Genomic DNA, 27,731 nt, shown 5'->3' on the forward strand with positions numbered 1-27,731 from the left:
ATTTTGTCAATATTCAGTAAATTTAAGCCTATTTTTTGCCCTGTGGCATTGATATGTAGTAATGCTACATGTTTAAAGCAGTTTCATCCAACAAATACAAGTTTGTGACTTAATATCACTCACCTCCATACTTCTTCCAGTATATATCTGCCAAGTCTTAATATACAGTCAAGATCAATCACTTAGTACAAGATTGATATCGACACTCACCACCAGTTTTTATTTGGAGACACTTCAACGGAAAAGTTCAAACAAAATTCTCATAACTTGATGCCTCTAATAAAACTCATTCAAATAATATTTTTTTTTCTTTAGAGGTCCAGGATGATCATTTTTATCACTAAACAGTTATACTGCTAAATATCTGTAAATATTGAAGACCACAGAGAGAGAGATAACACTTATGAACCAGCCACTCGTCACATGGAAGTTTCTTGAAACAAAAATAAGTCCATAAACTGACAATGAAACACAAAGTTACATAGAGCTTTACATTGGTTTGCAGTATGAAGGCTTGTTTGATTCATTCCCTGACATCCCCTCGCATTGATGGGTTTTGTAGTAACATCACATCAGTTCTGTACATTCAGCTTCCTCTAACTCAGACCCTCCAACCTGTGGGTAACATGGCAAAATCTCTGTGTTTGTAAAAAGCAAAGGACACAGAGAAAACAGGCAAGACCTACAAGAGCAGTTAAGGTAAAAAACTGTCCAGCCGCCAAAGTCGGAGAAGAGAATCTCTTTTGTTGATGGTCGGCCTGATTGTCCATTTTCATCCCCTTTACAATCCTTTAGTTGGTGTCCTTCCTGCCTCTTTCTGAGTCCTGCAAGTCCAGCATCCTTAACAGCACTGCTCAGCTTCAATGAACCCTTCCTTTTCATGACCTCCCAGCTCGACTTCAGCGTAATTGGAGTGGCAGCCTTGGTTACGAAACTTCATAGACGGCCAGTAGTTATTGGTGCGTCGCTACAAATCACAGAAAGAAGTTGTAAACAGCCAGGCAGTGAAGAAAAACATGAGTTTGCATATGCAATAGCTCTAAATATGCTGATGTACTTTTTTCTTTACTCACCTGCATGAGGTAGAATGGTGGAGCCACTGTGGGATGTGTGTTAATGTAATAGACAGCCAGTAAGGTCAGAGCTACTAGCAGAACTAGTGCAGCCACTACACCTGCTATGATGGCTGTGTTCTCTGTTATCCCCTTAGGGTTTGGAGGACTTGTGTCTAAATCTGGAAGGAAGGAAAGCAGATTTTTAGTGCAAGTTAAATCAGCACTGCATTAAGAAAAGGCTGGCTGAGGTGATATCGAATAACAACAACTTTTAGGAGTGGTACCACCACAACATTGTCTTTATTAGAAGATACATAACATGGCTTAGTGCTGCTCAGTGATGTTTAGACATGACTCAATTCAGCACACGAGACACAAAGGAAAACAGATGAAAAATGAAAGAGAAAAAACATTTATCAATAATCTGTGCCACATTATCTGGATGCATATTAAACTCTGACAAAAAACACAACAAAATCAATACCAATCAGCCATTAAATTGGAAAAGAAGCCATAAAACAGTCCTCATGCATATTTTATAGAACTCAATGGGACAGATAAAGCATGATTTAGCTTTACTACAACTTGGATCCTTTTAATGACTTTAGCCTTTTTCTTCTGCTAATGAAAACATTGTACCAAAATAGTTTATGATGTCTGGGAACACGTGGACCAATTACAACAAAGCCAGATGTGCCAACAAAGAAATGGTTGGAGAGACACACAAGCAATCATCCAACAGCATTAACAAATGATCTGAAGAGGTTCATTTAAATGTCATTCTCAAAGTGAGCTACTTTAGACACTGACAGCAAATCAATTGCTTTATTGAACCTGAATGGTAAAGATTCTATGAAACAGTACCGTAGCAGCAAGCTAACACTTCAAAGCTCACTGAAAACCTCGGTGAAAATCACACAGACCCTTCTAAGGAGCACAAAACTGCACAAAACACAACAGGTTAGCATGTGAGCTCGCTGTGCAGCAACAAAACGTGTCTATAGACAAAAAAATGAGCTGATATAAGTAAAATAAGTAAAATATTATCTATATGGGCTGCATGGCAGCGCAGGGGTTAGCGCTGTTGCCTCACAGCAAGAAGGTCCCTGGTTCTCTTCCCAGTCAGGGCCTTTCTGTGCAGTTTGCATGTTTCCCCATGATTGGTGACTCTAAATTGACCATAGGTGTGAATGTGAGCATGCCTGGTTGTTTGCATCTACATGTCAACCCTGCTATTGACTGGCGACCAGTCCCGGGTGTACCCCACCTCTCGCCCAATGCCAGCTGAGGTAGGCTCTAGCTCCCTTGTGATCCCCAATGGGATAAGTGGTATTGAAAATGGATGGATGGTTATTTTAGATGTATTTTTTACATTTAAGGTTGTTAGTAACTGTCACTTTGAAAATCTGACCACCCCTTGTGGACATCCTTTTTCTGATCCAGAAGGTGTTGAGTATCAAACCAGTATTGTTTCAGTTTCAAGTTTCGTTTCAGTATCAAGATACTAAACTAATACTGATAACACACTTGGCACTGGAGTTTTTAAATCTTGGAATCATGAACTTATCTTTGTTTTCTTCTAGAATCTACTTCAGATTGCTCTTACCTCGAGTGACAGGATGATCTCTGAGCACGGCTGATGTTGGTGTTGGACCTGGAGAGGAGAGGTTGACGATGCCCGTTGATCCCTCAGGTAGGACCGGGTTGTATTCATCACATGTGCTTTTTGCCTGATCGAACAGCCACAATAATCACTCAAAAACTACAAACAGGTTCTCTTTCTCTCTGCTGTATGAGTAGGACTGTTTCTCACCTCAGCGGTACAGTTGTATTGTAGCCACTCCTGTCTATGCCTATCAATCCCATCAGAGCATCTGAAACTCAGCAAGAACAAAATGACATGAAATTATCCAGGTCCTCTACGATTTCATCCCCCGATAAGTCAGCCAAATTGCCACCCTACCGTTGAAGTGTGTTACACCAGCCGCAGTCGGTTGTCAGGTTGGATGATAAGCAGAGATCACAGGATTTGTGTTGGATACAAGCTGGAGGAAGCAGACAGAGAAGGTTCTGGAGTTTAAGAGATGATGAATAAGGGTTTCACTGTGTAAAAGTCAGTTTATAATACTTACTGGGAAGAGGTGTGAACTCGAAAGCAGAGCCGCTTACAATCTTTGTGAAGTTTATCTCAACACGATGGTACTCATAGATGGTAAATTGCTCCCCCTTTTCTAGACAGAATAGGAAATGTAAGTATAACTTCATCTAGTTTAAACATGTGTACCAAGATATCAGACTTTCAAACATTGATGCCATTAATCAGTAAGACTGTAAATTCAATAAGTTAAATCTCTGTGAACCTACTTTTTAAACTTAAATAAATTGTTACTGAAAATATAAGTAAGAAGAAACAATACCATCTTGCCAGAAAATAATTTCTTCAAAGAACTGACCTGACTGAATTGGCATCATGAAAGCTTCAGACAGTCCTACTTTCACTGGATGATCCTTGGCATCAATCCTCTCCACTGACATAGGAATCTAAAAGATAAAACCAGTGTTTATTTGGTAATTGGAAACTGATCTAATGTATGCTGCTAGAGAAGGAGACTGATTTTGTAATGTACCTGTCTGTAGTTGAAAACAACGCTTCCATTTTTGTGTAGGACCGCCTGGAAAGTAAAGGGCCCCTCAGCAGCTTGGTCATGTAACCTCACGTTGTCCCACTGCACCACAAACAGATTACCTGAACAGGACGGGACACAGACATGTGAAGGTCAGGAAGAATCAGGAGGACCCAGACTCTTTCCTTGAGGAACCCCTGCTTACCGTTGTCAGAAAACCTCACTGTTGAGTTTTTGGAGTAGCCAGGGTCAAAGTTGGCCATGAGGGGAGCGATGTACTGTGTGGCAGTCAGCATTCGATGAGTGATGTCTCCCATGTACATAAAACCTGGTGGAGAGGGGGCAGAGACACATGTTGAATGAAAAACCCAGTTCAGGGATGCTATATAGCAAAATTTAAGAGCAGAGCTTCCTCCTGAGTTATTATAAATTAGAGCCTTTTTCAACTGGGTGGTCCAATACATAAGACAGCTTTTCTTCTCCTCTTTCCTACCCCCAAATCCTGTGTAACCCTGCTTTATTGCATTGCCATTCACTGATACTTGTGCCACAATTTAGTATTAGAGTGTCCCACAATAGTATTTTTTTATGGCATGCTTGTTTAAAAGATAAATGTCTGTATCCCGCAGATGAATCATCTTTGGCCAAGCTTCAATCTTTCTTTAATGTAGCAAAGTTATCGCCTAAACTTAACAAACACCGAGACAAGACATATTTTTAAATTCAGAAAACATGTAATATTAAATATTAGGGGGAAAAACAAAACAAATATGTAAAAGTGAGTATCTTTTTCATTTTCTTGGCATTTTAGTAGCATTGCAGCCTTTTTGTGCATCTGAACCAGGACAGCCGGATTAACCATGGTTATTGTCTTTTGGGTTAAAATGTGGGACATGCACGCTAAACCTTTAAGCAATTAAAATCCTCAAAAAAAAAGAAGCCATATACAATTAATCTGATTTATTACAGCCCATATTATGCCTGCATATTTCCCCAGGGTAGGACAAAATCTCCTTCAGCACACTGGTTGACGTTTGATCTCCTGATTGGAACAGTAAAACTGGAGTGTTGCTATGTTAACAGAGGAGACTCACCACCAGTCGCCACGATGACTTGCCTCAAGTTGTGTCCATAAAATGGGAAATCAAAAGAGAGTGCCACCCTCTGTTGAAACACCAAACATCACATATGTTTAGGTGTTAAATGAGATTGTTCTGTGTGTGTTTATGTGTGCGTTTGTGTTTATCTCACCGCTGCACGCTGGTGTGCATTGGACAGGATGCCGTGAATTTGGACTTGACTCTGGTGCAGGGCGTTCTGATCTACCCACAACTCTTTAGTCCGTCTGTCTGTTGGACCAAAACTCTGCCATGTGTAGTACTTAGTGGAGTCCTCCTGAGAGAAGAAAATATACACAATCCATTAATTTGGATTAACAATAACCTAACAGTTTATATTATTTTGCGGCATTTACAGGCAGTGATGTCCTCTAAGGAAATTTCTGAATTGCTTTGCAGTTTGTAAAAGATACAAGTTATGCCTGCAATGTTTAATAGAGGGAGATTCCTATCGACCATTTTACAAATAAATCAGCAAGTGATTGAAGTTTTGCCTAACTTAGTTGGAGAAAAGCCAACTTATAGGTGTATTGAAAAAGCTATAACATTATCAAAGCTATAACCACTTGCTGACTGTGTCTGTGTGTTCATGTGGAGAGCATATGAACAACATGACAGCCAAGAGTTTTGAAGTTTTGCTGGCTCATAGTTTTAATAATTACAATGTACAGCTGAGTCAGTCTTCTGGCAACAGCTGTCTCTCCATCCTGATGACATTTGTACATGCCTTTCATCTTGTTAAAAATATTTTTGTATTGTTGTTGAAGTTGCATTTAAAAATGTGAGAATGGGGGATCGATGCCCTAGCAGAGCATCCACCATGGAGGCCACTCCACGGGATACTCTCTCTATCCCCAGTTTTCTACTAGTGTCCACCAGTGCTGGGGGATTATTGAAGTTTTTATTTCAGTTATACTTTTGGCAATGTATTTAAGATAAAGGTAGGATAAATGTGTGTGTCTACTAGGGCTGCACAATAAATCACAGTTGTATAATTATCACAATATAAGCTTCCACAGTAAACACACTGCAAAACTCTGACTTTATTGCAATTAGAACAAAAAATGTTCATACAAAAAAGTAATCCATTCTCACTCAGCAAGTCTAAATTTCCATACTCTGCTACTCTCAGAGTAATTGCTTTAAATTTAGTGCTTAAAAGATGTTAATTTGGATGCATGAAGAGTCAATATTAGCCAATATATATTTTTATTTTTAAGTTAATAAGATATATTGCATTTATTTGAATTGAAATTCATCAAACGTATCAGACCGAGCATAAGGTAACATCTTAATTGCTGAATTGCTCAGAAAAATTATATATATGCACCTGTGAACAAAGCAAGACTTGCTTGTTGAGTAGCTTGATTTGAGGTTTACTAGCAAATTCAATTTCAAGACACATTACATGCAAAGTTCTGCATGTTTTATTAGCAGATTTTTTTTTTTTACTTCTTACAAGCAATTTCAGCTGTGTTTTATACCTTGAAATACAATTTTTAGCTGCCTTTTTGAGGCAGAAATGGCTTGATTTGGCAAATCGTCCCATAGTTATCACATATTATCTCAAGGTTAAAAAATAGTTTTGCACATTATATTTTTTCCCAGTATAATGTGGGCCTTTCAGGAAAATAGAATGAAGACCAAAATAATTCATGACTTCTGGGTTCACCTTTTTTTGATGACTTTCTCTATTTTTCATATTGCAATAGAGAAAGAGATAGCAATAGCATTTGAAGATTTATCATATTTTACTTGTTTTTTTTTTCTCTTTTTCAGCCATTTTCTCTTGACTTGATCAGTGGTGAAACACAGAACATTAGACTGGATGTCAAACTAAAGAGTGGCTCCAAGTCCAGGGTTTGCAGGCTGCTAAAGATTCAGGATGACGATAAGAAGTTTTAAGGTAAAGAAAGATAGGTGTTACACAAAATAAACTTCTTAAGACTTTCTCACCTTTTCTTTGTTTCTTATATTACAGGAAAACATCAGAATAGGAGCAAATACGATCACAGACATTCAGCTAATGAAGCAAGGTTTATAGATGAGGCATTTATGTGTTAAGGGGTTATTGGGGAGCACCCCAGTACACATCTCTTGTTTTTGTCCATATGATTCCACTTGGAGGTGCTGTTTACTTATAACACAGACAGATGGAGCATCCTGTACAGATCTCCATCCTTGATGGCATTATTAATGTATGCCACAGTTCAAGGTGACAGAGAGCAATGGTTCTGGGGTTTAGTGTGGGCTCAGAAAGTGGAGCAGTTAAATGCAGCACTCTCACTGCCTCTCCGGCTGCTCCATATACAGCAAGTGACCCACTTTTTTCTCCCATCTCCACTGCCTGACACCAGCCGGTGTTTTCTAGTGGGAGAGTGTGTATGCAGGGGGTTTCTAGGTGAGGAGAGGGGAGTAATCATATACTTTTTTCCCTCACAGCTGACTGGTTTATTGAAAAGATTCCCATTGGACGAAAGTCTTGGAAATTGGGATCAGACCTCCCTCCTAAAAAGTCAACAGCGGCAGTACAACAGAGCTATGGGTGATCTTGTCCAAGTGAGTCATTCACAAGAGCGCACACGCGCACAGACTCACGCACATCCACGCTTAAACAAACACTGTAAGTTGGCAGGACGAGGCTGTCATCTGTTTTCAATTTAAACTGAGAGAAAAGTGAAAAAAAGTACAAGGCAGTTTATTTGGGTTGAATTTTACCGAGACTGGTTCAAGTGTAAGAAGAGTCTAGGGACCAAAGACACAAATTAATCCTCATCATACACACTGAAACACACTGACACACAGATGTAAAAATCCTTGAATGGAAAAAATGGCTCAGGAAATGTCCACCTGACAGGAATCTAACAACAAAAACCTCCACTCAGAGCTTCTGTGGCTTGGCAGAGCTTTCAAACGATTACCTTGATTGACCTTTCAGCCCAGTATTTTTAAAATAAAACACCCAGAGCCAGGCCAAGGTTTATATAATCTATCTTTGACTACATACTTTTGTGTAGCTGGATTAACACAGTCAGTACTTCAGTCATTATCTCATATCAGATGGAGCTCTTTGTCTGAAAACCTGCATTTTTTTTATAATCAAGTATCCTGGATTATAAACACATGTATGACATTTGTGGCAAAACAACCAACTTAAAAATCAACGCTTCAACGCCTTACCGGCCGGATCAGATTGAACAATTATTTTTTACTTTAATGATCGCACTAAGTCAGACTATGCAACAAGAATCTTGTTCTGTGTTGGCACACAGAACAGTGACACTACAGCTGTATGCTGATATCACGCCTGGCTTTGTGGCAGTGCATGAGTTCATAGGTCGCCAGGGAGGTGGGTCAAGCGGCATCAGTCATAGAATCAGAATCAGTTTGTGAGATGCAAGTGGTGTTGTGCTCTAAAAGAAAAAAAAATCAAAGAAGAGAGGAATGTGGGGTCGTACATGTGAATAAAGAAAAAGACAATATGGACTGGCTATCTTAAAGGGGACATATTTTACCCTTTTAAGACAAGTTTATATTGTTCTCAGAGGTCCCGAAAACCCGCCTGTGAAGTTTGTTGCTGAAAAAACACTCGAGTATAGGATTTTTGCATGTCTAAAGAGCCCTCTGTTTCTGTGTCTGTGACTTTAAATGTTTGTGAGCTGTCTGACTCCGCCCCTGACCACACCCCTCTCAGGAAATGGATGTGGCACTCCTGATGTTACAATGTTGCAGACATTTTTATCCAAGTTTTATCCAAGCACACATTTTCTGAAAGGTAGAGAAAGAGAGGGTGGAAGGGAATTGATTTTTCTGGTATTTGAGGAGATTGTGGACAGGCCAGAGGCACTTTTTTTTGTTAGAAAAGCCTGAAAAAATGATTTTTGCATTATATGTCCCCTTTAAAAATAGAACTTGTCGAATAAATGAGATAAAGTTTCAGCCCTATTTGCTCTAAATGAATAGAAGATACTGGAGGGAAAAAAGATTGGGTATGGGAAATTATGATATGTCACCATGGGGATAGTTATGTCATGTTATATTTTTGTGTTTTGTTTGTTTGTTTGTCTTTTTTTATAAATTTGCAAACATTTCTAAAATTCTCTTTTTACACAGCTGCAACTGTCATTTTGCATGAAGTGAGCTTAACTTGTTTACCGTGATTTTAAAAGTCCAGTTTCAGGCAGACTAACACAGTAATTCAACTTTTCAAACTGCATGTAAGCATACTAAATTATGATCTCTCTTTGAGTCCAAGGTAGTGCAGGTTAACTAGATCAAGCCAACCAGTCAAACTCAACCCTTCTAGGCTTAATCTTCAGTTTAAAAACACTTCCATTAAAGCTGGAATGGCCCATGCTTTTAAATGTAACCATCCCCATCCATGACCACAGGATTAGAGCAGAGATAAATTTAAGCTGCATTAGCATTTCTTCAGTACATTCTTCAGCCAAACTTGTAACCCAAACACAATGTTCGCCAAGAGCCCTTGGCCAACAAACCGACCATTTTCCTCCAGTGAGGAACATCATAATGTTGGCAGTTTTCTTGTAGAATGTGTCATCATGTCTAACTGCCCATGGCGCACAGATCAAACAAGTCCAAGCTAAACAAAGCACCAAACTGAGCAAGTCCAACAGCTGACTTCAGAAATGATCTCAAAATGGGAATTAAAGATGGTTTTAATTTAGTACCCAGTTTACTTCCTGGTGCAGACTGACTGGATGTCTTCTAACATAGAAGACACATAATTAATTATAAGGGGAGAATATAGATTTGTTTTGATTTCTTCCCACCAGTCTTTAAAGACCAGTCTGAGATCCAGAAATGGAAACATGCTGGTTTTGCTTGGCATGTTGAAAGTGAAACAAAGTTAAGTAACAAAATCTGTTATGCCAACATTTGAGACAACATGCCCTTTTATGTAAAATCATGCCTCTGGGTACTCCATGGGTGTTGCTCATTGGATATATTTCCTTGAACGACCAGGTTCTGTTTCAAAACAGTCAGAAAAGTTGAGAAAGTTAGAGGATTCAGTAGAACACAAAACAAGAGGATCTGGTTGTGTGACTTCTTCTCATTTTTCACAAGAGCGTCACTACAGACAGTTAGCAAATGCAACAGCACTAATAAGATGTCAAAATACTGATTGAAGGCTTTGCATCTCAAAGACAGCAAGCACCTTTTTAGTCAAGTAAGTTAACCGCTATCACCAGGCTTGCTTGAGCTGTGTTATTGTGGATAAACAAACTATATGCCTGCTGTCGCAGCAATTGTCCATTTGAAAGCATGGCAAACTGACCAAATTTAATCAAACATGGATGAACACCAAACGAACATGTCAAGTCCGTCCAAACAACTTCAAAAAAATTTCCATTCATGACAGACAGCCAGACAGCCATGGCACCACAAACAAGTATCTGTTTGTTTGTGTTTATTGGAAAATGTTTGATGGGTGTGCCATGAGCTAAACACATCATCAGAGATTTTCCTTTGTACAAGGGAAGAGTAAAGACACAAACAATTAAACAATTATACAAATATGCTAATATTCAAGTAAGATTTTGCTCTGCAAACCATTAAAAAGAGGTGAAATTGTCCTTTTTCTGCTGGCATTGATATACTACTGACTGAAAAATGCGTAACTGGCTGCAACTTTTGTTCCAAGACATCTATATTGAACAGCATTATGTACACTATGTTCCAAGAGTTTAGCCTCATTTGAACCCTGAAGTATTGGCTGTAGGTGCCATCAATAGATTATATAAGACCCCTACACAGGATTTTTGTTCTAAAATACGTTACCCAGACATGGATTTAAACCATGTTTCTGATATGGGATAGCGAAGGCAGCTGTGTAGCTGATAAGCATGTTACTTACATTTTATCTTTAATGGTTATATATACTGCTGTTAAACAGAAAGGAGAACCTCTGCCTTCCAGCTGAAAACAAGAACTCACTTGTCTTAAAAATACAGAGGACTTAAATGCTTAGTTTGGAAAATTTTGAATATTAATATAGCAACAGTCAAAAGTGCAGGAGTTGCCCTGATCCTTAAATAGTCTTAAAAGTCTTGAATATGATTTTTAAAAGTCTCTTTTATACTTGTCTCATTTGTTCAATTGCTAATTTGGGACAAGTTCTGAATTTTAGATGCAATAGGACATCTTTAAATATTTTATCAAATTGTCTGTTGCAAGATTCTTTATTTTTCTTTTTTGGTGGCATTTGTTTTCACTTGACATTTCATGACATCTACAATGGCATTTACAGCATCATTTATGGCAGAGTTTACCCATGTTAGAGAGGAAAATACAGAAATGCAAAAAATTTGACTTTTAGAGGAAAAGGCAGGGGTTGGTTGGCAGGGGAAGGGATGATTGACCCAGAGGTGGGCAAAACTCTTTTAAAATTGGGAGAACCAAAGCCAATGAGTCAACTATGAAATCATAAAACCCTGATACTAGGGGCTGCAAAAATGAAATGCTATTCATTTTCTTTGTTTGGGATTTTAAAAGGTCTTGCAACACTAAGATAAGGATTCATCTTAAATTGTTTTTAAAGCATGGTGTAACCCTGAATATCCTAACCATAACCCAATTTAGAGATAATGATAAAAAAAACTAAGGTGAAAACACTCTGGGTTTGTTGTTTTAAGCTCTGTGTTTACAGCTCTTGGACCAAAGACTCATTCCTGATATGTAGCTTTCTCATGATATAATGAGAAGTTCACACATATCTTTTAATCCTCTTGAAGTCCTTCCTCTCTAACCATTATTCCTGCTACCTGTAAGGGAGGATGACACAACCCCTGCCCATGTAGGGATTCTGTATCTAGGCCCACAATGACAGATTGTTACAAGTAGAACTCCAGAAGGAGGACCAACCAACATTCTTTGGCCTAAAAACCTAACAGATTACAACCACATTAACTTTGAGATGCATATCATCTCTTCAAATTGATCACAGAATCTTGTTTTCAGATGCTTATATGCACTTGTCTGCCACTCTTCATCTCACAGGAGGATGCTGGAGAAACAGGAAGAGAAGGGCAAGGGAAGTGTGGAAGCAGGAGAGGAACAAAAGGCTGAGGGATGAAGTAAGTATGTCCAAAGAAAGTATTTGTTTTGGTCATTATGGTCATTTTGGCCTTTGTTTTGCTCTTATGCAGGGATGTAAGCATGATTGCTGATGTTTTAAGTACAATTACAGCCTGATCCAGCCGATGTAAGGTTAAGGGACAACAATCAAGGGCATCTGGGATAGTCTGTCATGTTTGATTTTTCTTTCCGCCTACAGTTTGTTCTACCATACATAGACCAGTAAGAGCACAGAACCCTCTCACGCCCAAAAGTCATGAGTGTAAACAAACAAAACAGTAAAGCAAAAGATGATTGATGTAGTTGGTGCTGCAAGATGGAACTATGAGACAGAGTAGGAGTTTGTTGAGCTCTGGCAACAACATCCCTGTCTTTATGAGGGGTTGACGAGAGATGACCACAACAGACTTAAAAAGTGAAATGTTAGCAAGCAATAGGAGACGTCCATCAGCAGCCTGTTGTGTAATTGTGGTTAGTATTAGCATCAAGCTAGCACATCATTTATCCTTACAACAGTGATGCTTTTAGTTTCTCACCACAATTTGGGTGACATTGCCAGGCAGGGTGCTGATATCAAGTCCTCTTCCACCAGTAGACTGCTGGGCTCCTCTCTGTGGGGTCTTCTGGTCTCTCTTGGTTCTGTGAAATGTAGTCAGGTACCCATCCGTCCACAGATTAGATCGACTCAGTGCATCTAGAAAAAGACAAGCATCATGAGAACTGATCAGTATTGATATATTTAATCCTAGAAGTAGAAGGTTCCTTTCAAAATAGATTTATATTCTAACTGAGGTGCTTTTAAATCTGTAGTTCAGACTTAATGCACTCTGCCACGTTTGTTTCCGACAAATGAAGCAGCAAATATTAAATTCACATCGTCTTCGACAAGCATGGTCATTAAATTCTACTTGTGATTTTAAAAAGTGTGAAAATATCTCTTAAATTATTTCTTCAGTGTTGTTTTTAGATGCAACGGCAACAGTTTTTGCTTTTAAAGTCTGTGGTCACATCTGTTCGGCATTAGTCACATTAATGGATATCATTAGCAGACAGACATGTCCACAGAAAATTAAATCCATGTTCTGCAGTCTTGGAGCAATAACTCTGACAAAGACAGAAAAAATATCCGGAGTGCATTTTCTTTACATCTGTTATGCAGAAATAGGGAGATTTTTTCTTTAAATGTCTGCATTTAAACTGGCATTGGGTTTTTGGCTGAGCAAAAAGTGTCTGAAACTCTTTTTAAAGCATGAAAGCCACATTGGGTTTCAGTGCTCTTTATTGTGAAAGAATTTCTGTAAATGCACACAATGCACTACATTTTTATATGTTTGCGGTCATTTGCTCAACAGATCATGGGTAAATGTTAATGTTTCTTCACATTGGCCTCTCTTTGGTGGTAAACTGATCCATGAGTCACTGTTTTGCACAGATTTATGGTTGACATAGTTGCGAGGTCAGCAGAACTCTCTGATCCCTCATCCGGGTGACAATCTCTGATGTTTTCCTCCTGAGAAACAAGCCAAGGGAGAAAACCTCTTGATTTTATGAGAACTGTTTGTTCATGGATCTGAGCGCTTCAATAACAGCATGTTATAATCAGCCTGAGAAAAGCGACAGTCAAGAGCCAGCCGGAGGTTCAGACCCCCTCTTAGTCTCTTCCTTTTTAATTGTGTTTACAACACATGACCAGAACTATGTGCACACCCCGTTGGATCCTGCTGGTTTGTACTTTTGGTCTGGGGCTGTTTTTCTTGCTTCAGATGGGTCTGTTTGTTTCAGCTAAAACTGTAATACTTCATCTTTCAGTGATAAATAAGACAACAGTCTGCTCCCAGATTTGTCTAAACAGTTTACTGAGGCTTTTTCTGGATTGAACATGACATGCCTTGTTACGTTAAGCCCCATCCAACACCTCTGGGATGAGCTTGAGTGCCGTCTGTGAGCCAGACTCTATCACCAAAAACCAGTGATTGACCTCACCAGTGCTCTTGTGGCTGAATGAGGGCAAGCCCCTGCAGCAAGGCTCCAAAATCTGCTGGAAGGTCGGAAACCAGAAGAGAAGAGACTGTTGTCTCAGCTGATTAAAAGCATTTGCTATCTAGCATGATGTTAAACAGTTACATATGGGTGTAATGTTTGTTGTCTGCATACTTTTGAAGTACATGCTGTCTCTATTTTGGAACAAGTGGTTGCAATGGCATCTCAACATTGCATGGAGATATTGTATACATGGCATTTAGACCTACTGCAGTTTGTATTTATTATGCAGAGATTGCCTGGAGTGGTTAAAACTGTTGCATGGTATCCTGGTCTTATTTTCCAGCAGAGGTAGTTAACAAAATTGATGCCACTCTAGTGTTATTATAGAAACTATGTGACAAGAACCATCAGCTTGTAAGCTTTGCTTAGCTTACAGACCAGAGATGGGAAAAGGTGTCATTCTGTCTAAAGATGACAAGATCTTCCTAGAACGGGAACAAAGCTTTTTATCTTTACAAATATTGAAATGTTAAAGGGACTGCGGTTTTAAAGGGGATTCAGTTTGGCCTATCCCTGTTAGGGTGCACCAACATCCATGCTTTAAGATGTCTTTAACACCTAGTATATCAACATACATTTTTCACTTTTACTCTCAGATTTTTTCCTGCCATATAAACTATTTCACATATCCATGGCATATATTTTACATTAATTTTACAGTCCATTTTACAACCCATAGACGGAGTTTGGGAAGGGCAGAACTTTACTAAAAAAATTGGGCAAATCGGACCAGCAAAACATTAAATTTTTGATGTGTGATGCTGCATAACATGGCCTCGACAGGCAGCTGTTCACTATCAGTGGGGCCAGATGGTAAATTCAGATCTTGCTGAAACCAGTTGATAGAAGAGCAAAAACATCTTTTCCACAAAGGAAAAACTTGCAATATGGTCTTTAATCTACTTTTAACAAAGATATGTTGTTTAGTTTGGATAAAAAACACGTTTTTCAGCTCAAAGATCTGCAAGATGGACCCTACTGATGACAGACATGGAATCTAGCCTGTCCATCTTTGCAAGGTTAGGGTGAGGTGTTGTGAGAATGCAGAAGGAAAATTCACTACCGTCAAGTGAGAGCGGAGTGATAACATTTATAGTTCTTTGCAGATGACGTCGTGCAGCAGCAAAGAAGTCCCCTTGAGGGGCAGGTAATAGTTTCTGCACAGAGGAACACCACCAAAAAGTTCATGTTTGTGCTGTTTACGACTAGGCCAAGCATTCAAAGTGCAAAAATGTAAACATTCTTAATTCTTAAGCTACTTTTGTGTCTTAAAAGCAGTTAAATATTCAGGCAAAAAAAAGTTTGAACAAAACTCTTGGAGAAACGGCAGCAGGCAGGAATTAAAAATGCCTCCGTCTAAAGCCTGGACGAGTGTATGCCCTGTTTCCATGGAATGGTGTGGTTTTGTTTGGACCAGTTTTGCCATGGTTAAGCTCTGATCTTACCCGTGTTTGCTGAGCTGATGTCCGTCCAGTGTCACTCGTGACAGGAAATCAGTCTCTTTTAAGAGATCCTGATCATTTCATCAGTTCAATTGAGCTGGTCATTTGGCTCCCAAACAGATCTTCATTTGGTACCAGTTTCATTCTTTAAATGTGGATCAAAAAACGGACAAGAATGAAGGAAAGGAAATTGGCACTCAAACAGGACAACAACCACTGTGGCTCACATTAAAGAGACATTTCGAAGCAGAGACTCATTTGTGAATGGCACATCATTACTAGATCACTCTGAACTGGGGGTTGATCCAGTTCACACTCCCTTCCATTCATCTTAAAGAAAGTGTCCATATTTGACTGGGATCCCCTTCAGATGTTGTTGTCTTTATATTCTAATTGAACTTTACTGTGTGTTGTCTCCTCAGACTAGATTTTTAAGAAGCATTTTCATTCCAGAGATAAACAGTAATGATTTTCTTATATGGTTTTAAAGCTGTTTCTCAAAGGGGTACTTTATGTTGCACATGTTTAGGGTAAAGTGACTTTTCCATTGTTGAAAAAGTAAAATGCATTGACAGGCAGTGGAATAACAAGATTTCAGAAACAAAATGGGACAAGAGAGGGAAACGTAGAGAGGTTGTCACACACACAAGGGAGATGGCTCTAATGAGGAATCCTGTCTGATTACGGTGCAGTGGAAGCTATTTCCTCAGCTTCAGTATAGGAGGCTCCTAATTGGGTCAGATTGGCAGCACGAATCATTACTAAACAGCTGAGGAGGCGTCAAAAAGCAGGGGGCGAAGGTGAAGGAAGGCTCGAAAGAGCTGGAAGAAGACCAAAGTATACACATGACTGTGCATACATCCTTCTTTTTTCCCTTTTAGCTCTGTAGGTCTTAAAAGTCCACTTTTATGAACTTCCTAAGTGCTTGTCTTCTTTCCTGAAACATCTTTAACCTTGTCTAACTAACTGCATGTGGGCCTGGATGAACCTCCAACGCAATAAAAGGCTAAGAAGAGATCAGGAGTGGGGTTGGACTTTGCATAAAGACTCAAGTTAAGATGACCTCAGTAGCATCAGGTCTGGCAGGCACATGTGTATGAAGAACTAGCAGTGGGAGTGCGCAAACTGGAGCAGAAAAACATCCTGGTGAATTTGAATTGGGGCCCAGAAATCTAGTGACCTAAGTGACAGATGTAACAAATTTACCGTGGAACGGCTTGTGGTTTAAATGTAGATATAAACAATAAAGGCCTTTTTATTTGAGTAAAACGCATGCAAATCATTCTGACCGTCCTTTAAATTTAAATTTTCCAGTTAACTGCTGGGATGTTGCTAATTTACAATATGGGATTTCCTGCTGTTTAGACCAAAGTGTCTTGAAATGCTAAATGATTTGTCTCCAACAGGCTTGTTTTGTTTGATTAACAAATACACAACAGCTGGTTTGAGAACGTGGCATCTGCATGTTAGCGCTGTCTCTTGTATCTGCTTTTTCAGATGTGTCTGCATTGCAGCAGCCACCTAACAAACCTTGTGGGTGTTGGGAGTCAGACTGAACTAGGACACAGCATTGTGAGCCGTATACAGTGTGCTATGGGTATACACAGATTGTCTTGATTCATCCTATTACTGTCTCCCACACGCCTGTTTCTCATTCCCCTGATCTCTGCTCTCTTTGTCCATTTTCAAAAACATACAGTAGCTCTGTTGCCTTTTTAATTATTTGACATCACATATCAAGTAGAGGTAGGCAGTATGACCTAAAATTTATATCATGGCATTTTTAAAGCTTTTAAGTCTTTGGGGTGAACACTATTATATTATCTTCTTTAAAAATTCAAACACTAACTAATGCTGGTGCATTAGATTGGACAAAGAGGCTTTTTAAAGTCCTTGCCGACTCATTGTAGTTTCTTAGAGAATGTGAGGTTTGTGTCTTTTCTGATGGATTGTGTTTACCTGCTACCGCAAATTCTTGGTGTGGCTGTTTCATAATACAAGTATTTAAACAACATACATAGGTACTTTCATCAGAGCAGAACTTGTTGGAAATGAAATCATTTTCACTGAATTACCTTGACTTTACAGCTAAGTGGCAAGTGTGTGGCGATACAATCTTTAGAGCTACTTCTTTGACCACAAGTCACAGCCACATCCCACCTCTTTTGATCATCCTGGACTATAAACAAGTGAGTTATCAGTGAAAACACACCTTTAAACAGTTGCTCAAATTTACAAGTTTATGAGTGTTTTTTTAATTCGTGCTGTGCTGCACTCAAAACAAACCAAGTCTATTAATTCCAGGACAGAGCCTTTTCAGAGACAAATAAAAATGATCAGGGACGGTTTGCAAAGTGAGTACACTCACTGTAACTTGCTGTTCAGTCAAACTCTTAGAGGAGAGAGTAAATGTTATCCTGTTTGCTGTTCTACATTTTTATTTTAGGAAATGACACAAGACATGGTGCCATTTTGTCAAAAGTACATAGTCGTTTATTGTCATTGCATTGTAAAAACACAACGAAATTACGTTTGGCAGTCTCCTCTGTAGCAGCAAATACAGTCGTCCAAGCAAAGGTTAGAAATCCAAAGCCTCACGTTGTCCATCCTGCTGGCGAGGGAGCCAGCACCGGGGAGAATAAAGCTCGGTATGACAGGTTTGTGTGGGGCTGCTCTTAGTCTAGCCTGCAGTCTGGCTTGTATGCCCCGCTTCCCCCTTCCTGCACAACACTGACTCTTTCTCCTCCCCACTGGCTGTCTTCCCTGTTCTCTTCCTCCTCTTTCTTTCTGCATCTCCCTCTGCTCTCTCTGTAGCTTCCTCTTCATACTCTCTGTATCGCTCTCATTTCTGTTTCTGCATCTTTCCCTTTTCTTTTATTGCAACTCCCTCTACTAACCCTATGCATCTAACTGTTATCTCTGCATTTACCTGATTTATCCTTCTACATCGCCCCCTTGAATCTCCTTTCTCTCTCTACATGCATCTCCCACTTCTTGTTTCCTGCACCTTTCTTCTCTTTATTTGGCTCCCTTTTCCCTGCATCTCCCTCTTCTCTCTTTCTGCATCTATCTCCTCTCCTCCTTCTATTCCAGCATCTCCCTCTTCTTATTTCTTGCATCTTAGTCTTCTCTCTTTCTGCATATCCGTCTTCTCTTTCTTTGCCATGAGCCTTCTCTTTCTATCCCTTTACAACCCCAAAGCAGCAGATGGCTGTTCAGCACGAGTCCATCAAGGTTTCTGCCTGTTAAGTAAGGTTTTTCCTTGCCGCTTCAGTGAGGAATTATGACTGTACAAACAAAAATGGATTGATTGAATTGTAGAGCAAAACATGCAGGAATCTGAGACTCAGTTGAGTCAGTATAAGCTGTTGTCTTTCACACATCACCCTTCATTCACCTTGCTTTATATACCTTATTGTCGCTTGCACATAGAGCTAAAGATGGCAAAGGTGTTCTTTTGTTTGCACACTCCAACCATACAAATATTTAAACTGGTGATGACAGTATAGGAAAAATCCATTTCAAAACCGAATGATGGTGGCAGCATTGATACAGGTTTACAGCCCATCACTAATATCTACCAAAATTCAAACTATTCTTTGCCATTATTTTTTATGCTGATGACAGCCATCTCAACTAAACAGATCAGATATTTTTCCATTTGAATTCAGCATTTGACAACTGGAAACCAAGGAAAGACAAAAGAAAAAAGCTGCATTCCTCAAGTGAGACAAAAGCTAAATGGTCTTACAGTCTGCTCAGCTGGATGAAGACCAGGGATGAAAAATAAATTTCCTCTGAATATAAACTCCTTTTGTGGTTAACACACGACACTTTGAAGTTCAAGCACGATCAAGGATGCATGGAGGGCATGAAGGCATGTATGTGGTCGTAGAAAGGAAAGGGGAATTATCCTCCGGTCCAGCAAAAGAAACAGGGGGAAAACATCTTTGCTCCAGAGACAGAAGAGGACACTGAAGAAAGCAAGGCATTGTGTGTTTAGAGGAGATGATTGAATCTCAAGATACAGCTTCAGTTGTGACCCTTTAACTAAGCACTTTTGTGTGTTTTTGCAAGTGAAGCACAGGGTTAGTGTAAGGACAAGGATTACCAAAAACACCTGCAGTCATCTGGCAGAGACATCATCAATGGAGCATTAATCACACTGCATGGTCACTGCCATATATGTCAGCGTGTCGTTGCTGTTTAGTGCAGTTATTTCACTGTGGTTGGATTTTAAAAGGGCAATTTGTGTTTAACAAGCCTGAAGCTTATAGCGTGGGAGGGCAGCCATTTGGCACCTGAGACTGAGAGGAGCGGCAGTAACCATAACATACAATCCCAAACACTGGCAGCTGGATCGATAAAGAAGACGCAAGAAAAAAAACGAAGTCTTTGGATCAATATGGATGAATAGACGAGGCTCTGAGTTTAGAAATGTTTGATTTTCTGTCATGGAGTTGTTTTTGTGTCAACGTTTGGAGCTGATACCCTGTTTCAAGTGAAGTTGACATACCGTTACAGGTTACAGATGGTGTTGGCCTGTTGTAGTTTATGGTCTGTTGTTATACTGCTGAAGTATTTATAGTTTCAAACAGAAGATTATTTTACAGTACGGCAAAAGTTGCTGACATGTCTGAATCCCCTCTGCACAAAAAATGTTTCAAATAAATTCACATAGAAATTAATTCTGTCAGTTTAACGGATTTGAGGTTTTGATTACTGGAGTTGGGTTTTAAGGCTACACTGAAATGATGACGTTCTCAAGCTATTATTAGGCTTTGTACAGTTTATTTGACTAAGGTTGGATTTTGAGAAAACACAGTGTCTGTTATTTTAATGAATAACAGTGTCAGAAAGTGTAAAAATAGAACACTATTTCACAGATCGGTGTGTAGGAGAGGAATTGATAAGAGATTGAATGGCGGTAGATTATAAAAAAACACTATAAAACACTACTGCATTGTGTTTGTGCTTATGTGCAACCTTAAAATGAGTATCTGTGGCGTTGGGCTGAAACTGAAAGTGGTCAGATTTTGGAGAGATGTTGTTTTCTACTCATTTTACAACTGCATTAATTAGAATTTTTACACTGTTACATCTATATTAATAAAAAAATGACTGCTCATATGTTAAATACAGTACTGTGCAGAACTTTTAGGCATGTTTGATCCAAAAACTGAGGCTGTGCCTCAGTAGGTAAAGTTGTCTTGCAACCAGAAGGCCGTGGGTTGTATCCTAGCTCCTAAAGTTGCATGTTGATCTGTCCTTGAACAAGACAATAAACTCAAATTTGCTTATACTTCTGTGTAAGTGGCACATGAACGGAATCAGCTGATACTGATGACCACTTTACTCAGTAGTCTATGCAATCAGTGATGAATGTGAAGTGAATGGTTGTAAGTTTGAAAAGTTTGTAAAAAGCTGTTGGAGTTAGACTGGAAAATCACTCTACAAGCTCAAATCTTTTTACCATTTACCATTCTTTGTAACTTGGGTCTCCTCTCCTCCGTTCATGGATGAATTTATCATAATGAGGGAGAAAAGCTGTTAAAAGTGCCCTTCCAACTATCCCATAATGCTTTGAGAGTAGTTTGAAACACAGACCACAGTGGGCGTCATTAGAAGCTTTTTTCCCTCCTTATGTGAAATCCATCAATTAAACAAAAACGTTGATTTACTGTTTAATAGATTCCCCTTATGGGGGGTCATTTTTGTTGAACAGTCTTTAGTCTAAAACGAGAAGTAAACAGGAGATGGGCAGAGGGAGCAGCTCTGATGTTCACTTGTCATGTTCTGTTATTGTTTTGACTGAGATTCCCTTGACGATGGAATTTACATATTGTGGATTTAAGCCAGCGATCACTCTGTGACAGCAGCTGTAACAGATTCTTCATAGATTCACTGATGAATGGACGGTGTTTTCAAAGATTCAGCTCATTTAACATGGTTAAAACACATAAGATGTGTGATGTCAGTTTGTGACATCTGTGGTCATAGTATGAGGTTGTTTGTCCAGTTTGACAGAGAGAGAGTCTGAACAGACACTCGTAAATACCTACAACTTTGTATATGTGTAATGTTTGATGACAATCCCTTTTTTTGTCTTTGGTACTGAAATGCTACAAACTTGTGCAATTTAGACAGTCTGTTGGAGTTTTCTTGCAGTTTTGTCAAAAAAGTACCCAACATTGGTTGCCCAGGACTTCTTTTACTCCTATGAAATCATGTATCAATATTGTTTGATGTTTACTTGCATCAAAAAAAAGTTTTAAATTCCTCAAACAGGACATGACAACCCTGTTTGACACTGTATTTAATGACAAGACGTCTGGGTTGGACTTTACGTTTCACTTTTCAGTCCCTTTGGCTCAATTTTCTCTTGGTTTCAAATGGGTATAGACAAATGTTTTTGTTGTGGCGTTTTTAGTCCATGGAAGTCATTTGTTGGCGTCTTCCATGTCAGGCCCAGCTCGACTATTTGTCAGTGTGGCCTGTCAGAAGGATTGTGGCATATTCTGGTGCTCATCAATAACTGCTTCAAACTGAACTCATCACTTATCTAAGTCAGATTTGGTTTCTTCTTTGTGGCTTCTCTATTCTTTCAGGCATTAAAGGCAGCAACTGGATGGTGCAAACATTGTTTTTTTAAAATAAGAATTGCAGAACAAAATTTTGGTCCCTACAGTTTTTAATTGAGTTTTAATGGCAAGTTGTTTCACCTCTTACATTTGTGAGACTCAGTGTGAAGAGTCTCATTATTCCATGAAATATCCAATGAGTTTCTTTGTTTAAACTACAGATGTCATATTCTATTATATTCTGTTGCATTTTTCAGAACAGATTATTTTACAAATCCATACCAAACACTTTAGACCATTGACATACGCAGGATCAGATTCGCTGACAAAGCTCCAAGTACAGGGCTGTAGTGGGATTTGGTGACCTGCTGAACTCTACAGGTCATGGAACAGGAGCAGTGGGATGTTCATGGTCCGGTTACCCCATAGCAGAGGTTTTGAAAAAGTTGAGTTACATCATTGCAAAGCAGAAAGAAGTGAGTGGGAAGAGCGACTTCCTTTGATACTTCTGATTAATTACAGGAAGCAGTAAATATCTTTATTTTACAATTTATCTTAACGACTTTGGTTATCCTTCAGCTTTTGCTCTGTAGAACCAATATTGGTGGTTTTTAAGTGAAATGTTGCCACAACTATTGGCTGGGCCCAACAGAAATTTGGTTCAATCATTTGTTTAGCCCTTGGGATAAATTATAATACGTTTGATTCCCTGACTCTCATATAAAAGCAGTTTAGTATTAAATCATATCCAGCTGATGTGTCTAACCAAAGTGCTGAAGAGCAGTTAATTCATCCCAACCAGGCTTAGCTGTGGTTGTGTTTACAAATGTTAGCATGCTGACATGCTAAAGTAATGGTAAACGTTCTAAACATGTAGCTTAAAGCACTGTATGGCACCAGGCACACTGGCCCCACAAAGTTGTAAGCATTTTTTTACCAGACCATCTCAGCAATATATGACACATTCAAGGCAACATTATGTAAGAATCAGTGTTGTAGTCGAGTCACCAAACCTCGAGTCTGAGTCCCTAGTGTTCAAGTCCGAATCAAGTCTGAGTCGCCAAAGAAAAATCAGAGTCGAGTCCTATTTACCTGAGTCCGGGTCGAGTCCCCATTACCCATGTTCGACTAGACAAGTCCCTAGTACCTAAAACCTAGAGCCAAATTGAATTAATTTATTAATTATTTTTAAGCCATTCCAGCTTTCCAGGTGGGCCAAACTGATGTGTTTCATTAATGTATGAATTTCTTCAACTTTTTATTCCAAAGGGCTAAAGGAGCAGTTACACTCTTTATCGGTAATATCAGTAATATTAAAGGATTATTTGAGTACTTAGGGTGGAAAAATTAGATGTTTTTAACTGAACTCATGTTTTACATCTATCTTATACTAAATATTCCTCCTTTAAAATGACCGGATTTATTCAGATTTCACACTAAAACTAAATTCCAATTTTCTCAGTGGGACATTTGAACACATCATAGAAAGGTCTTAACCTTGTTCCCCCTTCGATACTCTGAAGTCTAAGTTGTCTTTTAACACATCATAATTTTACCGTATGCCCCCTCATTTAGCTCACCAATCAGTGTTATCTCGCCGATGTTAACACAGATTTCAGTGTTGGATTGATATTTTTAACTAACGAGACTCACTACAAGAGTTTAAGAGTTTTATCACTCTGTCAAAGACTGAGGAGGATTGCTGCACAGCAGCAACAGCAGCAAATATGTCCAGTCTGAGCAGCTGATGGAGATTTTCAGCGATTCAAAGGTAGGCTGGCTGCATTTTAGTTTAATTTCTTGTAAAGATTACCGCAGGAATACAGAGAAGAACCACAGGTTTGAGCTACCTATCAACCTATCAGCTCCTCTCTCTGTCATCCAAGCTCCCCCGCTCCTCCTCTCTCTCCTCTGGCTGTTTTAACAGACAGCAGGTTAGACTCATATGAACGTGCATGCAGGTGAACGCACACCGGGCGCTGCGTGAACACTGATCAGTTATGAGAGGTTTTCTCTCACAAAAACAATAAATATTACAGAATAGAATAGTGCTCAGCAAAAAAGGTTTGAGTCTTCCTCTTCATCCTCGAGTCCTGACACAGTTAAAGCTTGAGTCTGAGTCCAAGTCCGAGTCATCAGCGCTCAAGTCCAAGTTGAATCATGGGTCCTCCAAATTTAGGACTCGAGTCCTGGACTCAAGTACTACAACACTGGTAAGAATTTTGTTAGGTGTGCTTTGGTACCAATGGAGAGTCTCTGGGTGCAGCTGCACTGATGTAAAACAAACAGTGCATTTTAATTCACAGTTTGATGTTTATCACAATATTGCATCCTAATTGAAAAGTTTTATTGACTGAACATAAATAAATAGGACCTGTTTCTTCTTTATAACACTCTGAACCTTGACACAAGCTTGATGCACTATTGAAAGGTTGTTTTTGGGGTCCAAATGATCATAACATGGAAATGTAATGATTTTTGTCACAATTTAGAGCCCACATGGCAGACACATGCATTTGCTCTCAATAAGTTAGATTAACAGAAATATAAGTTTGATAAAATTGATTCATAATCAGTGGATTCAGTTATGTAGGTAGAATTTTTGTGCCATATTTGGTGAAATTTGAGACTAATTTATGCTGAAAAAAAGCTACAACAGTACTGACCTTTGGCAGAAAAGTCATGGAACCATTTTGATGTTGCTCTACTGGATTATTAATTACTCCCCTAATGTCACTGATGAGACAAGAGTGGATCCTACAAATACATGCCCTTCAATTGCAGTGATTGAGAACTCAGGGTTTCTCTGTATCACTGAGCTTCCAGCAAAACCTTTTTAGCAAAGACCTGATCTACTTTCTGGTGTCAGCAAGCAGGAAGACAGAGTTATCATGCTGTGGGAATGTGGCCGCACAAGGGGGAGACTGATTAAGCTGCATCTGTTTAGTGCATTTTTTCAGTCCTAAAAGTGAGCATGGGCATTTTTTAGACTCTAAGTCATCTTATGTTAGGAGCAGATAAGTCTCCCTGGTCTTTGCTCTGTGTGCCGGGTTGTCCTCTGCAGTGCCAGGCCCCTGATCAGAGGAACTGGGACCACAGGAGAGGCCAGAGAAACTGGAGCATCGCTGATTGTCGGAGGAGGAGAGGCAGCAGAAGAACGGGGGCTGGCTAAAAATAATTCATCTCTAAGGAGAACAAAAATACATACATGCGCATACATACTGACATACAGGAAGCTAGAGGAGTACACAGGATGCACACCTGTGTACAGGTGATGCCAGACAACCAAGAATACAGTGGTTGGACAGTTTCAGATGTCTAAAGTCAATAGAGAAATTAGGGCTGGGCCAGAAATGATGATACCTTGATATTTTTAGCTAATTGGTGATACATCATGTAAATCTGGACCTTTTTTTCTATAAAGAAATAATAAATGGTTTTCACTATAGGTTGTTTACAGATAACTGTATGTCACAGTGAAGAACGCCAGATGGGGGGCAGGAAAAGATTTCTGTGTTGAGAAGCGGTATCAAAATGTCAAAGTTTGTGCTGTTTAACTGGTCGAATTTAGAAAAAGAAAATCTTGGGCCACTTTTACGTCCCCAAAGTAGTGACGCATGAAGGAAAAATGTTTGTAAAGCTCACAGAGAAATGGTGGCAGACATGGATCAAAAGCCTTTGCCTCAAGACTAAAGGAGAAGAGTCAACAGCACTCTTGTATGGACTGTTTCCACCAAGTGGTCTGGTTTGGTTCAGGCAACAAAACAAAAAGAGAAGTTTTAAAAGGTCACACAGAAACAGCAGATGGTAGGAATTTTTTTAAAAGCCTGGACGAGCTGCGCATGTATGGTCCGTTTCCACGAAGCGGTACGGTTTGGTTCAGTACAGTCTTGTCACAGTTCAGCTCATTAAACTCTGATCTTACCCAGGTTTCCTCAGCTGATGTCCGTCTCAAATCTGTCTCTTTGAAGAGATCCAGATCATTGGCTCAGCTCAGTAGAGCTGGTCGTTTGGCTCCCAAACGGCTCTTCGCTTTGCACCAGTTTGACTTTTTAAATGTGGATTAAATAATGACAAAGGAAGGAGGAAAGGAAACTGACACTCAAATGGGAGCTAGCTAGCACGGCTAACATAAACGAGCCGTTTCGTAGCACAGGCTCGTTCGTGAACAGCACATTATTACTTGGTCACCCCACAAGGTTTATTTGGTTGGTAGTACATCACCGTTTCAGTTAAAAGGATTTTTGTGACAAAATGAGAAATTTTTACAGGGGCATTGATTTTTAACAGTTATATAAATGCTTCCAGGAAAATTGAAGTAAATAAAATGATAACTTGCTGTTTAGACTTCACATTTCTGGTTGATTTTACTTGTCATTTAACTGTTAGTGTGAACTGTCTTTTATTGAGAATTTGGCCTGGCTTTTATTCTTTAACCATCGTTAACACAAACTATAACAATATAAATTGATTGTCTTTCACTATATCTAATTTGAAAATGTGTAATTATATCTTATAAACTAGAATTTATTGCCTTGCACCAACAGGGACAAGAAGAAACTTCCCAAATTGGAGTATTCCCAGCTTCCCTGCTGATGTTCTCATTGACTTGTTCCACTTGCAGGAATGAAATTTAAAGACATAATTGAATTTATTGGTTAACCTCAAACATTTATTTGCTCAAACGCAGGATTTACGATCACATGATTTGTATTTTTCAAACAAATGAACTCCAGATACTTGGCTTTTGTAAGCGGAAATAAGGAGGTTTGGAATGGCACCTAAAGAAAATCGAGAGTTTTGCATGGTGTTTTTAAAGCTTCCTGTGACTAACCTAAACAAATGTCAGGAGAGCTTTAAACTTACACATGCAGTAGTAGACCCACTCATGCAAAAGGCACAAACAGTGCAGGAAAACAGCTGTCAGAAGGTTGGAAGCAAGAAATCAGGTCAGATTTTCTTTAACCTGATTTAGAGTTTTAGACGCTGTCTAAGCTCTAAAAAAGCCTGGACAGCATATTGTACAAAAAATGTCTGTCAGGCTTGTTAAAATGTAAAAATGCATGTGTGATTGCTGTTGGCATGGGAGAACAGACTTACCTCCATGCTCTTGAGCCCAGACTCTGCCCAGCTCAGCCTGGGAGAGACAGATGAGGAGAACAGCACAAAGCCCCATGTCCAGCCGACTCGTCTCCCTCCTTCCCCAACTCTTTATTGCTCCTTTCTTCTTCTTCTTTCCTTTTTCCTCTCTCACTTTGCTGGAAGAATGGGGCGCCTTACTCCTCCACTCCCGTCTTTAGCTGCTCCTCTTCGCCTCTGCTCTCCCACACAACTGCTTCTTCCTCACCTCAGCCAAGGCTTGCTGCTTTTCTCCGTCCTCAGAGCGTCTCTCTTCTTTGCTCTTGTCCTTCTTTGTCCCTTTAGAGTTACTTCTAGTTAAATAGAATGATCAGAGTAAAAGAGTTGACAGTGAAGTGTTGCAGAGTCAGGAGCTGTTTTCTGTCTGCACCACCTTTACTCCAACCCCATTATTTTGAGCTCTTCACTCTCTTGTGTTTTTCTTCTGGTCTCTTTTTCTCTCTGTGTTATAGTCTTTAAAGATTTTTGCGAGACTCCTAGAATGAGGAAATATTTGGTATTTCTACATTTTTCCTTCTACTTCCCAACCTTTAAAGGGGTGTTGGGGCTGGGAGGAGCATGTCTCCCCCATGTGGAAGCATGCTGAACCAAAACAAAAGTGATATGTTAAACAGAAGAGGTTTTTTAAATA

At 39.3% G+C, this 27,731-nt stretch overlaps 2 protein-coding genes across 3 annotated transcripts in view; one reads left to right on the forward strand and one right to left on the reverse strand.

Annotated features, from left to right (window-relative positions):
* On the reverse strand, window positions 1-27,567 carry LOC121528375 (plexin domain-containing protein 1-like). The gene is made up of 13 exons (XM_041815811.1): window positions 27,062-27,567; window positions 12,432-12,589; window positions 4,931-5,074; window positions 4,774-4,843; window positions 3,885-4,007; window positions 3,683-3,801; window positions 3,509-3,596; window positions 3,188-3,286; window positions 3,019-3,100; window positions 2,869-2,929; window positions 2,662-2,785; window positions 1,074-1,234; window positions 1-967 (listed from the first exon to the last, which is right to left on the reverse strand). The coding sequence occupies exons 1-13, from the start codon at window positions 27,135-27,137 to the stop codon at window positions 842-844; spliced, it is 1,431 nt and encodes a 476-aa protein (XP_041671745.1). The 5' UTR covers window positions 27,138-27,567; the 3' UTR covers window positions 1-841.
* Window positions 1-27,731, forward strand: part of LOC121528378 (dickkopf-related protein 3-like) — a 49,471-nt gene that overhangs the window by 1,779 nt on the left and 19,961 nt on the right. The window contains exons 1-4 of one of the 2 annotated variants that reach the window (XM_041815818.1): window positions 2,637-2,748; window positions 6,577-6,703; window positions 7,240-7,356; window positions 11,818-11,894. Coding sequence is in view for 1 of the 2 variants with exons in the window: in XM_041815817.1 (XP_041671751.1) it covers window positions 2,730-2,748; window positions 11,818-11,894 (96 nt within the window). In the remaining variant the exon portion in view is untranslated. Of the gene's footprint in view, window positions 1-2,636; window positions 2,749-6,576; window positions 6,704-7,239; window positions 7,357-11,817; window positions 11,895-27,731 lie in introns of those variants that run through there. The other variant, XM_041815817.1, reaches the window with a different exon arrangement.

The sequence above is a fragment of the Cheilinus undulatus genome, linkage group 20 (genome assembly GCF_018320785.1).
Source record: "Cheilinus undulatus linkage group 20, ASM1832078v1, whole genome shotgun sequence".
NCBI lineage: Eukaryota > Metazoa > Chordata > Actinopteri > Labriformes > Labridae > Cheilinus > Cheilinus undulatus.